Source organism: Stylophora pistillata, chromosome 1 (assembly GCF_964205215.1).
Source record: "Stylophora pistillata chromosome 1, jaStyPist1.2, whole genome shotgun sequence".
NCBI classification, from domain to species: domain Eukaryota; kingdom Metazoa; phylum Cnidaria; class Anthozoa; order Scleractinia; family Pocilloporidae; genus Stylophora; species Stylophora pistillata.
Window position 1 is genome coordinate 32,038,891 of NC_142519.1, and position 14,460 is coordinate 32,053,350.

The window sequence follows — 14,460 nt, forward strand, 5'->3', positions numbered from 1 at the left end:
AAAGGGTCAAGGAAATAACAGCGCGAGTTCTGAATTTTGCTCTCTTTGTACATTTTCTTCAAAATGAATTAAAGGTGCCGTTAGCTCATGTCACTTTCTGTCAGTGCTGCCATGTCAAGTTATGAGCGAAATCAAAATGCACTAATTTCAAATTAGAGTTTTATTTCCTAATCTTTTATTCACGATAGTTTCTAAAATAATTACTTTTTGTTTTTTTTATTTTTCCACACGCAAATGGAATTCATACATTGAGTCTCTTTGCTCCTGATTCTTGATTAGGTTGCTGAACGTGCAGACAAAACTTCGCGCCAAATCTGTGACGTATTAGCCGACTATTGGCTGAATTAGTTAATCCATATTCATCAAAATTTGTTAATTTTCAGCAAAACACGCTGTCTAGCGGAGAACGAAAACGTACTGTAGCTTACTCCCGAAGAATAATTTGCACTCCGGAACGAAAAAGGCGCTTGACGTGTAAAGAAGAGCGACGAGAGCAGTCTTTGGAACTGTAGAATATGGTGAGCAATCTTTTGCAAAATGTTGCCTTGAACTCCTTCACGGAACTGGACGAATCGTAACGTCTTAGTTAAACGAGTGAACACATAGACTGAGTGGCTCTTCAACTCAAAGCTTGCTAGCGCAACGGTCAGTGTAGGCCGCTGCAGAACTCAAACCTATGGTTGTAGTAAATTGCAGATTTTCTATTGGTCGACATTTCGAAGTTGACGCAGCCACATGGATAAAGACTTGTTTACCAAAACTTTTTACGTCAAAGCTCTCTAGATAACATGTCGTCGTAAAATCAGTTTTCTAATGTTCGCGTAGATTCCAAACATAAAACAATTCTTGACCACATCTCTAATTTTCATTTTCAGAAAGAGAAAAATTGTCGGAAGGATGGAACGACAAAGAACCAGGACAAAGATGTTAAGAGGACAATGGAATAATTGAATGTGCAGAGGACACCGCACAGATAAGACCATCGAAATTATTTATTATCAGTACTGTTAGCAAAAATGGTGGCTGTCTAATATCGTATATTTGTAAGAACACTTTCTCTTCACCAAGATTTTCTTTCTCTATACTTGGAAATGGATTGAATTATTTGGAAAGTATGAATTAGTTCCGTTTAGCCACCATTTTTGGATTAATTTGTTATGGTATGGATTGTTCTGCAGACCATGAGCGATCGAGTGATTCGTTCATTTTCTCTAATATTAGCTCCAATTTTGGTGAAAATTTTCTCAGAAATCTTACATTTACATTGCCTTCACTAAAGTAACAATTTAACATTTGACACTGAGATAAACCTGGCTACAGAAAATTAAGGAACTGGACTTGTTGAATTCGTAGGATGGATAGCTCGTTTGTTTTTAGCATAACAGTCTGTATCATAATTATATCTCAGTTGATAACGCACAGATATGAAATCTCGTTAAGATGGCATTTGATTGTTCCCCTGAGCTCAAATCTTAACATTAAGTGAAACTTGTCTTGCCAACGAACCACTCGACTGACTGGACTATACAGGATCTTTAACATGCAACACTGATTACTTCCAAAAGCAGAGTTCATAACTTAGAACAGAATCCTGTGAACACACGTGACACAAAAATAACATCCGACTACTGACTTGAAGACATTGACACAACTGAACAGAATGACCAAACTTTAATGACAACTTGAAACTTCATCAACTCAATCTGAGGATCGCTAAGTAAGTCCTACACTGCTAATAACATCACAGGAAAACTGACCAACTTCAGTGTCCAAGAACCAGACTTGACACTTGACTCCAATAATGACTTTAGTCGGATTGACGAAAGTTAAGTCAATATAACCAACAACAGAACTTTGCCAGCAGGACCACAGTAAGACCAACCTCCCTCACGCTGACGATTTACTTTAATTTACAATGAACAGTTTCGTTGTTTTCTTTTTCTCTATTTTTCTGGTACAAAAAGCAATGAGAATTTGAGGAAATTTATTTGGACGAAAACAACGTTTATAAAAGTCATTCAAATTTCGACAAAATTGAGTTGGGGAACCAACCTCGTTTGATAAAGAGAAGGAATTCAAATATATACCAAGTACAATGCCATCTTAAAACTTGTATTCACTGCCATGAGGGGACGCAAATCGTCTGCACTGGAAGTACACATCAAACTCCCCAGGGGTTCTAATCCAATTAAATATGTGGTTTTTATGTCAGCGTTTGCGTGGTCAATATCGTTAGCACCCCATTCGGTTGGATCTGGACAGTGTCGGTATTTGGATCTGGACAATGTTCTTTTTTTTTTCCCAGATTGCTTTGTAGTGCATGTAGTTTTCGTAGTTATTTTCCCCAAAAATGGCGCCGAGGAAAGGTTTTTCGACCTTCTCTCGCGTCGTCAGTGATGCATTAAGCGAGCATAATTACTGGTATGTGCTCACAACAGAATTTTGTGGAATTACTCCTCTGCAATATTTTAAGCGATCGCCGATCCTGACAACTTTTCCAGAAGATTTCTGCCGAATTGAAAGCGACAAACTTCGGCTTCTCGATGGGCGCCCCTTCGTCAACAAGAAAAATTCCAGCGCATTTGAAGTTGTTTGCTCGTCTTTTGGGCTTGTATCGGTTATTCTGAGGGAAAAAAGAGGTTCTGAAGAAGGAGGATCCGCCGCGATTTATAAAGTTAAAGAATTTTTGAATGGCTTGGATTTGAGTTCCCTCAAGGGAGACGGCAACGACTTGAATTGCGAGCGACCACGTGCAGCTCGGCGCCTTACAATGACCCCTCAATTCAACACTCCGCCTAGCTAGTACGAAAGAAATGCCTGTCTCGGTTCATTTGACTCCTCCAAACAGTGGCAGTCTTAGTTCTCCTAATCTAAAGGAGATTTATGAAAGGAATGATTTGGAGACCCCAGAAAAGACTTTCCTTATTAAGAAAAGCGGTAGCCGCGTTCTCCAAGATGCACAAGGTATCTTTGAAAGGAGCCGAAAAAATTTATCAACGGTGCTTTCCAGCATGTGTGCTTTTGGCGATCCTGAGGCCAAGGTTAACCGCCGGTAACCGCCGCCTGGTTAGCTCAATTGGGAGAGCGCCGGACTGCTGTGCGGGAGGTCGAGAGTTCAATACCGGCCGGACCAACACTCAGGGTCTTAAAATTAACTGAGAAGAATATGCTTCCTTTCTTTAACATCTAGAAATGGTTAGATATTCTAGTCTTCTCGGATAGGGACGAATAAATGGAGGTCCCGTCTCCTGCAGGGTTAGGGGCAGGAGACGTTAATTTCCCACGCACGAGATTACTGTGTGATGGATGTCCTCCCTTGGGGTGGGATGGGTGGGTTTCCACATTTGCATTTAAACGAGCTAAAAGCTCATATGCGATATGTGGTTAAATAAAATTACTTACTTACTTACTTACTTAAGGCTATTGTAAATGAGGTTGTGGAAGATGTGGCCCTAAAGAAAGGAGTTAAACGGACGGTGGAAGAGCTTGTTGGTGATGAAACATTTTCCTTATACGTGGAAAGCCTCCGAGTTCCAGATTGGGTGCTATTATATTTCAAGACCAAGGCAAGGGTATCTGGTAATACTTGGCAAGCTGTAATCAATATCACCAAACTTGGAAGGACAGGGGTAAGTAAGGTCTGTTATTAGTTATCAATCTTAAGAGGCTTCTTTTGGAAAGGATATGTCTGCACTCATATCTAATTTATCCCAACTTGGAAGCAGTTCCACAGTAACAAATTTAATGCTTGAAAGTGGTAGAAGAAGTGCAAGTCTCATTATTATTTACTATTACTCTGATAATCGCTAATTTTTTTAAACCTCAGTTATATCAGATGTATTTTTCATGTTAATTTTGTTGTTTAATTTTTCTCTTGCTTTCTTTCTTTGGCTTCTGTTTTAGAAATCCTTTGACACACCAATATTGTTGAACCTTAACCAAATGAAGGCGGCCAAAAAAGTGATCTTTGGAGTTTGTAAAGAATACATGGATGTGAAAAAGGTGCCATCTCCTTTACAAGGTTATCAGGTGGATTTGTTTCCTGTTTTGGAGTTGATTGTCTCCAAGCAAAGGCTGCATAATGTGTGCTCACCAACTCTCAAACTTCTGATGAAGATAGATGGAAGACCCTTTTGTGGTAAATACTGACTGTCAGGTTTAAGTCTGCTGCCATAAATTATGAAAAAATACCTTATCTCGGATTAAGTGTGTGGTTGCGCATAATTTTTGTTCCCATGAATGAGAATGAAATAATAACCATTTCTATTATCATTTTTTTAAGATCAGGTAGAAATCAGGTATTGGTAGGTCTGGTTCCCCGTCTTAACCCTGTTTACGACATACAGAGTGCAAAGTCTGTTTACCCACTGGCCATTGCGAATCGTAAAGAAAACAGGTTCATCATTAATTTCTATTATTTTATGTTACTAAAATACTTTTTCTCCTTTGCTTGACATGGTTACAAAGTTTTTAATTTGCACAGTAGAGACACTTTCTTATAAAGCTTTTCTTATAAAGCTTTCCTTACTGAAAGCCTATAGTTTTATAGAACATATATGTTACAGTTTTCATAGTTGTATTGTTGACTCAATTTCCAGTACTGGCTCTAAGATCTGACAAATGTAATATGCACAAATACACACACACACACACACACACACACACACACACACACACACATACATTATGAATTAAACAGAAAGAGGAAAAAAAACTGCAAATCCTTTTGCATTATAAGAACATTACCCCAACATAAGCTCTGAATAAACAACAAGTTTCATCGGTTGTCTTCATGCCTAATGTTATTTTGATAGGGAAAGCCTGAAGGTACTTTTAAAGGATCTAAATGAACAAAAGAGAATCATCAAGAACCAAGGAATTTTTGTTGATGGCATGAAGTTCAATGTAGAATTTGATGGTAAGATGTTTCTATCATTTTGTTACATAATGGTTATTTGCAAGAACATTAACCTTAATCTTTTTAAAAGGCAGGATGCTGACTTTCTTTTTAGAAACTTAATTGAGGGTTTTTTTTTTTTTTTCATTATCAGTGAACATATTATTTTAAACAGTAAGTTAATTTTCTACATGTACCGGGGGTATGTCATATCATAATTCTTTATTGCTGTTGTTTTTTTTGTCATATCTTAGTTTCATTGGACTACAAAACACTGATCCTTCTTTTGGTAAAGAAAGGGGATCTTGATTTTCAACTTGGTGGTCGAGGGGTAGATGTAGAATTCTGCTTTATATGCAATGCAATCAGGGTTAGTATTTGTGTTGGTGTACATGTGAATCAATGAGCATTTTTTAGTTGTAGTTCATCAGTTACAATACACAAGCTACAGTCTTCTCTAATAATGCAACCAAAAAAGTTTGTATGATAATATTAATTTATTTTGAGGTAATTTCATTTCCCATTAGGGTTGCAAATGTCATGAAGTGGCCCCAGATGAAACCTGCCTAGAATGCCTACGAAGCAAGTGTAACATAGGCAGGTATACTTTAAGTTTAGCCATTCATGATCATTAAATAATGCACAGGCTTATCTAGGAAGTGCTTGAGGCCTTTTGGGTACCAAAGTTGATGCATTGGTAAGAGCAGCTACCTTCCACCATTTATTTATTGCCATGATATTCATAAGACTATTTATTTTTTATTTATAAATAATAATAATAATAATAAACTTTAATAATGTGTCAGGGGTATTTAGCTTGAAGCTATTTGGGGACACAACTTGGAACGTTGGTTTTTGCGGAGGGAGGAAAACCGGAGGACCCGGAGAAAAACCCGCAGAGCAAGGATGAGAACCAACAAACTCAACCCACATGTGACACCAGGTTCAGGAATTGAACCCAGGCCACAGTGGTGGGAGGCAATTGCTCTCACCACTACGCCATCCCTGCTCCTCTTGGGGTACCCATTTACATTAAAATTATTGTAAATGCACCATTGTTGTCCATAATTTGCAGATCAACTGGAATCCGGGATGATCTCCTTTTTCTCCTTGATGAAGAGCTTACTAGCATTCAGTTGTGTGCACTACATATGGAGATGCACAATACAGAGCAGCTGCTTGCATCCATTGGTCTGATTACCTACAAGATTGGTTCACTTCCAGAAGCCAATCAAGCCCTGAAGTGCTTTGGCCCAGAGTCTTTTCATGGTGATAGAATTTCTGTTAAGAAGAAGAGTGGTCAGGAGTCTGCTATTTCAAAGCAGAATATTCATGTCAGCTCTATGTCAGGTACATGAGTGGTCAAATTATTGGCTTTGTGTGTATTTTACAATTGATTCACTTTGTGGGTATATCTATTATTTTTCCCATTGTGATAAAACACATTTCAGGTCCAACAGAACTTGAAATTCTTCAAAACCTTGAAGAGATTGTGGGATTCTCCCTTCCGCTGGACAAGTTGAAGCTCTCCTACACAGCTGTAAATACAGCTAAAAATTTTATTCTTAATTGTGTTACATTTTGTCAGTCCCGTGTTGATGTAAGTCTTTGATACCAGAGGTGGCATTGGCAAGTACCTTCACTTGTGGTTAAACAGTTCTTGTTTATTTTTCTTTAAATTATGAGGTGTGGTTTATATTGTGCAGCGCCCAGATGTTTCGTCGGAGAGCGCTTTTGAAATGGGCACCATTTGTAAGTACTTGCTTCCTTTTCAATTTCACAGTATGCGCTAATTACCTTTCTTATTTAGTATTTAGTATTTATTACCTTTCCTATTAATCGTATGTAGAAGTCTGTACTTTTGGGTGGCACACCCTGAAGTGCAGTATAACCCAGCATTTTTGTATTTTTACACTCTTTCTATCATCTTATTAAGTAGACTGTAATTTAAGGTGGCACACCCAAAAGTACAGTATAACCCAGTATTTTTGTATTTTAACACTCTTTTTATGATTGTAGTCAATAGACTGTACTTTAAGGTGGCACACCCAAAAGTGCAGTATAACCCAGCATTTTTGTATTTTTACACTCTTTCTATAGTTGTACTCAATAGGCTGTACTTTAAGGTGGCACACCCAAGAGTGCAGTATAACCCAGCATTTTTGTATTTTTAAACTCTTTATATGATCGTAGTCAGTAGTCTGTACTTTAAGGTGGCACACCCAAAAGTGCAGTGTAACCCAGCATTATTGTATTTTTACACTCTTTCTATGATCATATTCAACAGGCTGTACTTTAAGGTGGCACACCCAAAAGTGCAGTATAACCCAGCATTTTTGTATTTTTACACTCTTTCCAGGATCATAGTCAAAAGGCTGTACTTTAAGGTGGCACACCCAAAAGTGCTGTATAACCCAGCATTTCTCTATTTTTAAACTCTTTATATGATTGTAGTCAGTAGTCTGTACATTAAGGTGGCACACCCAAAAGTGCAGTGTAACCCAGCACTTTTGTACTTTTACACTCTTTCTATGATTGTAGTCAATAGGCTGTACTTTAAGGTGGCACACCCAAAAGTGCAGTATAACCCAGCATTTTTGTATTTTTAAATTCTTTATATGATCATAGTCTAGTCTGTACTTTAAGGTTGCACACCCAAAAGTGCAGTTTAATCCAGCATTTTTTGTACTTTTACACTCTTTCTCTGATCATAGTCAATAGGCTGTACTTTCAGGTGGCACAGCCAAAAGTGCAGTATAACCCAGCATTTCTGTATTTTTAAATTCTTTATATGATCGTAGTCAGTAGTCTGTACTTTAAGGTGGCACACCCAGAAGTGCAGTTTAACCCAACATTTCTGTATTTTTAAATTCTTTTTATGATCGTAGTCAGTAGTCTGCACTCTAAGGTGGCACACCCAAAAGTGCAGTATAACCCAGCATTTCTGTATTTTGAAATTCTTTATATGATCGTAGTCTGTACTTTAAGGTGGCACACCCAAAAGTGCAGTATAACCCAGCATTTCTGTATTTTGAAATTCTTTATATGATCGTAGTCAGGAGTCTGTACTTTAAGGTGGCACACCCAAAAGTGCAGTATAACCCAGCATTTCTGTATTTTGAAATTCTTTATATGATCGTAGTCAGTCGTCTGTACTTCAAGGTGGCACACCCAGAAGTGCAGTATAACCCAGCATTTCTGTATTTTGAAATTCTTTATATGATCGTAGTCAGTAGTCTGTACTTTAAGGTGGCACACCCAAAAGTGCAGTATAACCCAGCATTTCTGTATTTTGAAATTCTTTATATGATCGTAGTCAGTAGTCTGTACTTTAAGGTGGCACACCCAGAAGTGCAGTATAACCCAGCATTTCTGTATTTTGAAATTCTTTTTATGATCGTAGTCAGTAGTCTGCACTCTAAGGTGGCACACCCAAAAGTGCAGTATAACCCAGCATTTCTGTATTTTGAAATTCTTTATATGATCGTAGTCAGTAGTCTGTACTTTAAGGTGGCACACCCAAAAGTGCAGTATAACCCAGCATTTCTGTATTTTGAAATTCTTTATATGATCGTAGTCAGTAGTCTGTACTTTAAGGTGGCACACCCAAAAGTGCAGTATAACCCAGCATTTCTGTATTTTGAAATTCTTTATATGATCGTAGTCAGTAGTCTGTACTTTAAGGTGGCACACCCAAAAGTGCAGTATAACCCAGCATTTCTGTATTTTGAAATTCTTTATATGATCATAGTCAGTAGTCTGTACTTTAAGGTGGCACATCCAAAAGTGCAGTATAACCCAGCATCTCTGTATTTTTAAATTCTTTATATGATTGTAGTCAGTAGTCTGTACTTTAAGGTGGCACACCCAAAAGTGCAGTAGAACCCAGCATTTCTGTATTTTGAAATTCTTTATATGATCGTAGTCAGTAGTCTGCACTTTAAGGTGGCACACCCAAAAGTGAAGTATAACCCAGCATCTCTGTATTTTTAAACTCTGTATATAATCATAGTCATTAGGCTGTACTTTAAGTGACACACCCAGAGACGCCCGTTCGTCAACAAGAAAAATTCCAGCGCATTTGAAGTTTGGATGGCCGAGGGGTTGGCGCTTATTCAAGGAAATACGGTATATAGATTACTTGAGGCTGTGCGCGTTATTTTGTGTTGTTGCTTAATTCATGTTATCTCGTATTGCCCAGTTTGTCAGGAAATCAGTCGTTGTCGTGTGTTTACGTCCTACAAAAACGTTGCATCGGAAATTTCATGATCCAGCTTCGCAAAGAAATGTACCAGCTTTTGTTTTGCCTGGATTTATTCATTGATTTTTTTTTTCACAGCATTTTGTGTTTTGAAGTTCTCTTCCCGTCGCGGTTTGCAGGGCACCTTCTAGCAGTAAATGAAACTGTTTTTCAAATTTGTGTCTGAAATGACCATTTATTATTGTCGCTCTGCTGTAGATAGGTGAAGAGCTCAAAGAGCAGAACAGTTTGAGTCACAAGAATTTCTTCACGTTGTATATCCCAGAAGCACTTAGGTATTACTCTGAATGCCAGGACTTCAGCCTGGGTGAACCAGAAAGGATAGAAAACACTTCCCTATTTTAACCATGAATGAAAACCTAAGTATGTTATATATCCCAGTAGCATTAAGGCATTACAATGAATGCCAGGACTTCTGCCTAGGTGAACCAATAAGGATAGGCAACAATTCCCCGTGATTGTCAAAGAAACTAAGTATGTTATGTATTCCAGAAGCACTAAGGCATTACTCTTAATATCAGGACTTCAGCCTGGGTGAACCAGAAAAGATAGACAACACTTCCCTATATTAACCATGACTGAAAAGCCAAGTATGTTATATATCCCTGAAGCACTCAGGCATTAATTACACTAAATACCAGGACTTCAGCCTGTGTGAACCAGAAAGGATAGACAACACTTCCCAAGATTGACCATGAATGAAAAACTAAGTATGTTATATATCCCAGAAGCGCTCAGGCATTACACTGAATGTCAGGACTTCAGCCGGGGTGAACCACAAAGGATAGACAACACTTCGCTATAATATTCGTGAATGAAAACCTAAGTATGTCATGTGTCCTAGAAGCGTTCAGGCATTACTCTGAATGCCAGGACTTCAGCCTGATTTTCATTCATGATTAATATAGGGAAGTGTTGTCTATCCTTTCTGGTTCACTCAGGCGGGTAAGGTAACGAATCTGATCCAACCGACGCGTCGGCCGACACGTTGGCCAGACCTTATAGAAAGACTCTGCCTCGCTGGTACTTTCGCTTGGCTCCAAACTTCGACTCGTCGATCTCCGCTGTTTTTCCTACACCTCCGATCTTCATGTCAGCGTTCATAATTTTCGTCGAACATACCGTTCGTAAGTCGCTCAGCGCACGGATCACTGTAGGCTTTGAAAGGCTAGTCAGTCTGGCGATGTTACTTCCAGAAGCCTTGATAGCCCACAGGAACATTAGATGAAGCCACGTACTCAGCGGGATGTTGGAACCTTCGAAAAACGAGCCTGACCTTATAGAAAGCCAGGTTCGACAGCGGCTGTTTGTACAGCATCGGTGGTGTGTCGGTAGTGTGTCGGCCGACGCGTCGGTTGGATCAGATTCGTTACCTTTACCGCCAGGACTTCAGCCTGGGTAAACCAGAAAGGATAGACAACACTTCGCTATATTAACCATGAATGAAAAGCTAAGTATGTTATATATCCCTGAAGCACTCAGGCATTACATTGAATGCCAGGAATTCAACCTGGGTGAACCAGAAAGGAAAGACAACATTTCCCTCTATTAACCATGAATGGAAAACTAAGTTTGCTATATATCCCAGAAGCCCTCTGGCATTACGCTGAATGCTATTTTAATCAAAGAAATATGACAAATAAATATATATCTCAGAAGTGATCAGGCAACGCTAAACAAAAGATTATTATTACAGGATTAAACTTCAAGAAAATAGATTTCTTTAAAAGAAAACAATGTTGACTGTGCCATACTACAATGGGTGCACACAATTTAAAAATTTAAATGTTATACATTGCATGCAGAGCACATAAATTGACATCACATGGTTCCTCTTCAAGGGGAAAGAGCAAGTCATCTCTTAACCCTGTCCATCTGAAACAGAGAGAAAAAAAATCAGTGAATTTAGTTTCCACCTTTGTAATCCAAACCTACCATATTTCTGCTGGTAACTGTCTGTCAAACTGAGTATCCCAAGTGAGATTTAAAGACATGGGTTCCAAATAGAAAGTGAAGTACCATACTGCAAGCTGGACGTTTTTATGCTTGTCAATACGGAAATGCAGAGTTGTACCTACCCCCCAATATTTGCTTTGCTATTTGGGAAACACTCAGCCCAGGCTTTCCCTCGAGGAACATCAGGACAGGCACATTCCTATCAATAAAGGGCACCTACGACTTAATAATGAATGAACTTGGCTAAAGTCATATAATATTCACTATTATTTGTAGATATATAATCACTGTTCACCACAGATAAAATATGTTCATGTTTGTGGACAGATTTCTGCCTTTCCATAAAGTCAAGAAAGCCAAGAAAGCTGTCTTGAATTGATTACAAATAAATTGCATCACAAATACCGATAACCTGAAAATGTTTTGTGTTACTGTATAATTCTGCTATGATGCATGTCATTTAGCAATTGCAGGTATAACCTACCTTAATAACTTTGCAGAATACACAGCACTGTGTCCAATCCGGCCTCGCTGGCAAAGTCCATTGATATATTTGTTAGCATCACCACCTTTTTGCTTGAGTAGCATAACATGGCTAGACATGTAACATAAAAACATTGCAAAACTAAAAAAATATGAAGAGTCAAGATTGGCAGACAAATAACCTGGAAATTTAACGTAGGTACTAAAAGTTGGAATCACCTGAAACCAACGATGAAACCACCTGAAATTTACTTAGGCAGTTGAAGTTAAAGCCACCATTCATCAGCTATATTCTGTCATTTGCAGTAAAATACCTTGCAAAAAGTCCACATATATTTCACACTTGCAATAACAAAGTCAGTGAAATTCTAGGTCACGCTATAAATTCGTCTCTGATTAAAAAGAAACACAATGTTCAAAATTTCCTTAGGAAGTTTGAAAATCTTTAGGCCTTCCTGGGCTTTTTCATATATAATTTGCATAATCCCGTTGAAAAAACTTCACGTATTTCTTTCGATTTAAAACAGTTTCTTCTTTGCATTCGCGATCGCATGTTGTTATTGTCACGCAAGTGCTTTATCAAGAAATGAATTCGCATACTCCCGTGCACTCCCAGCCATTCGTAGAGCTAATTGAGTGTGTTTTCAACAAGAACAATGGAATGTTTCCTTGAAGACCTGTTTGTGGTGCCTATTCTGTACTGTAAGGCATTATATACGATATCCGTAAGCCGGGCTCCCTGTGGATAAACTCGATTGTCAACACTTATTTTCTGATGTCACCCGTAATTTTTTAGGTGCTTTCATGTTGTTTTAATTTGTTTCGAGATATTTTCAGGTAATTTCAGATGGTTTCCTTGGGGGTTTCAGGTGGTTTCATCGGTGGTTTCAGATGGTTTCAGGTGGTTTCAGGTGATTCCAACTTAAAGTACCTACGGGAAATTTAACTTTAAATGCATCTTCCATCAACCACTATAAGCTGCAAAATCAAACTCAGGCACTTTGCTGGATCTTTAATGAAATTTAATGGTATTGAGTTCTGATACACCACAAAACCAACATTCACAACAAAACATAAGGCAGCAAATACACTTAGCCGGTTTATGACGTCACTCCATAGCAACCAGCCTTTTCGAATATTTGAACTTCTGTTTACCTGAATCTCGTGATGACTCTTCAAATGGATATTTTTCTGACTACCAATACGTTTAAAAGTTGTCTGTGCCAAAAACGGCCTTGAATATTGAGCCCGCCTACGTCTTGCATCGTCTCCAAGCGCCCTCCGAAGCATTGTTGATCTTGAATAATTTACATCTAAAACGGTTGTTAATCGTGGTCGCTTCACATTACTTTCCATTTCTTCTTTAGAATTAGCCTTAAGCATGATAAGTCCGCTTTCGTTGCCTACCTGTTTTGTATCCAGATTTGGAGAAAATGATTTTTATCTATCAAGTTTGTCTCAGTCACATTTGGTCCACCATTGATGCCAGGCAGAACTTAAGCCAGATTACCCGCTTTCTTCTGCTGTCGCTTTCGCTTTCTCCATTCTCTACTTTGTTTAGGTTTCTCCTTGGGAGTATTTTTTCGCGATTTTACCTCCTATTTATTTGGTATTTCCAGCTTAGTGGAGGCCTCAAGGTCCGCCGACATTTTATTAATGTATTCCCAAGGAAGAAGAGCGAATTAGTTGAAACAGTACGTGCATCCGATCTCGTAATTTACAAAAACTTTATTGTTGTGGTGAAAAATGAGAGCCGTCTTATTGAAACTTGATGACAATATAAGCCGGCAAAGAAAACACTGTAAAAGGAATTATCTGTCACATCGATGTCAGCAGCAACAAGATTATGACGCCTTACAGGAAAGCTACCTGGAGCGCTCAATAAGCCCCATACATTTTCTTAGACTTTTAGTCTAAGAAAATGTATGGGACTTTCCGGGATACTTGCAGTGCAGACGATTTGCGTCCCCTCATGTTGTTGCATCAACTGAGGTCGGCTTCAGTTCACAGGAGGACATTGGCTTCAACTTTTTGACCAGATTTTGAAATCATTCAAGTAAGTTTACGCTGTGTTTAGATCTCGGATGTCTTATTTTGGAACAAATGCACCAATGTTCTCTTGTCGTTCTGGCTGCCATATTTTTAAAACTCGAATGGCTGGTTAGGAATGCTTCAGAAAACCCCCACGGGTTTTTATCGTTACATAAAACAGTCTAAATGAGTTAATGTCACTGATGAAGGAATACAGATTCTTAATCGCAAAAACAAAGCAATTATTGGATCGGACGAGAGCAATTTAAGACATTAAAGCTCATCTACCAGTAAACAATTGATGTACACGAATATTGCCAAAGTTTTCGTTGTCGGATCGGTACAAAAGAATACTGATGTTTGTATCTCGAGGGAATTTTAGTTTTGATTGGAATGAAGAAATTAAATTACTCTCAGTCGTGGAAAAATGGGGTCAGATTGAACGAACAAACGTGTATGCTAATCAAGCAGAGTTTATCATTGATTGTTCCAAAAAGCAACTAAGAATTTTAAAAGGTTCTCGAGAGATTTTTTTTTCTAAAACCATAATTGAAACCACTCTCTAAGGAACGTGGGTAGCAAAAGAATACGGATTTTTGACATCGCATTCGCGCCAAATTCAAAGATTCTTCTTTGCATTTATTTTTTATCAAAGTTTTCACATGTTGGTAACGATGAATCATTACAGAATTTTACTGAAGAAACTCGGTTCTTAGTTGAACATCGTAATTAGACATTTTAAAGAAAACGTACTGATTTTGCAAAACGCGCGTGTGAGCCAAGAATACCGATGAGTGAACTCTGTGCATAGTCTCGTTCTGTTTAACAGTCG

The 14,460-nt window shown here is 38.3% G+C and overlaps 1 protein-coding gene and 1 long non-coding RNA gene across 21 annotated transcripts; one reads left to right on the forward strand and one right to left on the reverse strand.

Annotated features, from left to right (window-relative positions):
* Positions 1-370: 370 nt before the first annotated feature.
* Positions 371-11,525, forward strand: LOC111341287 (uncharacterized). 12 transcript variants are annotated; one of them, XM_088751558.1, is made up of 12 exons: positions 2,677-3,041; positions 3,420-3,629; positions 3,904-4,138; positions 4,288-4,396; positions 4,815-4,918; positions 5,152-5,267; positions 5,425-5,498; positions 5,973-6,247; positions 6,349-6,437; positions 6,584-6,649; positions 8,910-9,025; positions 9,237-11,525. In XM_088751558.1, exons 1-12 carry the CDS (start codon positions 2,814-2,816, stop codon positions 9,322-9,324), a joined length of 1,710 nt encoding a protein of 569 aa, XP_088607684.1. In that variant the 5' UTR covers positions 2,677-2,813; the 3' UTR covers positions 9,325-11,525. The 12 variants fall into 12 exon arrangements, 7 of the variants coding, with proteins under 7 accessions (XP_088607674.1, XP_088607684.1, XP_088607688.1 ...); XR_015998253.1 differs by adding an exon at positions 371-518 and having other exon boundaries at positions 876-3,041; positions 6,349-6,649; positions 7,257-11,525; XR_015998256.1 differs by adding an exon at positions 371-518 and having other exon boundaries at positions 876-3,041; positions 6,349-6,649; positions 8,910-11,525.
* Positions 10,857-13,570, reverse strand: LOC148742131 (uncharacterized). Of its 9 annotated transcripts, XR_015998290.1 has the most exons (4): positions 13,108-13,570; positions 11,599-11,709; positions 11,237-11,313; positions 10,857-11,033 (listed from the first exon to the last, which is right to left on the reverse strand). It is a non-coding gene; the product is annotated as an uncharacterized LOC148742131 (long non-coding RNA). The 9 variants fall into 9 exon arrangements; XR_015998285.1 differs by lacking the exon at positions 11,237-11,313; XR_015998282.1 differs by having other exon boundaries at positions 10,857-11,313.
* Positions 13,571-14,460: the final 890 nt, after the last annotated feature.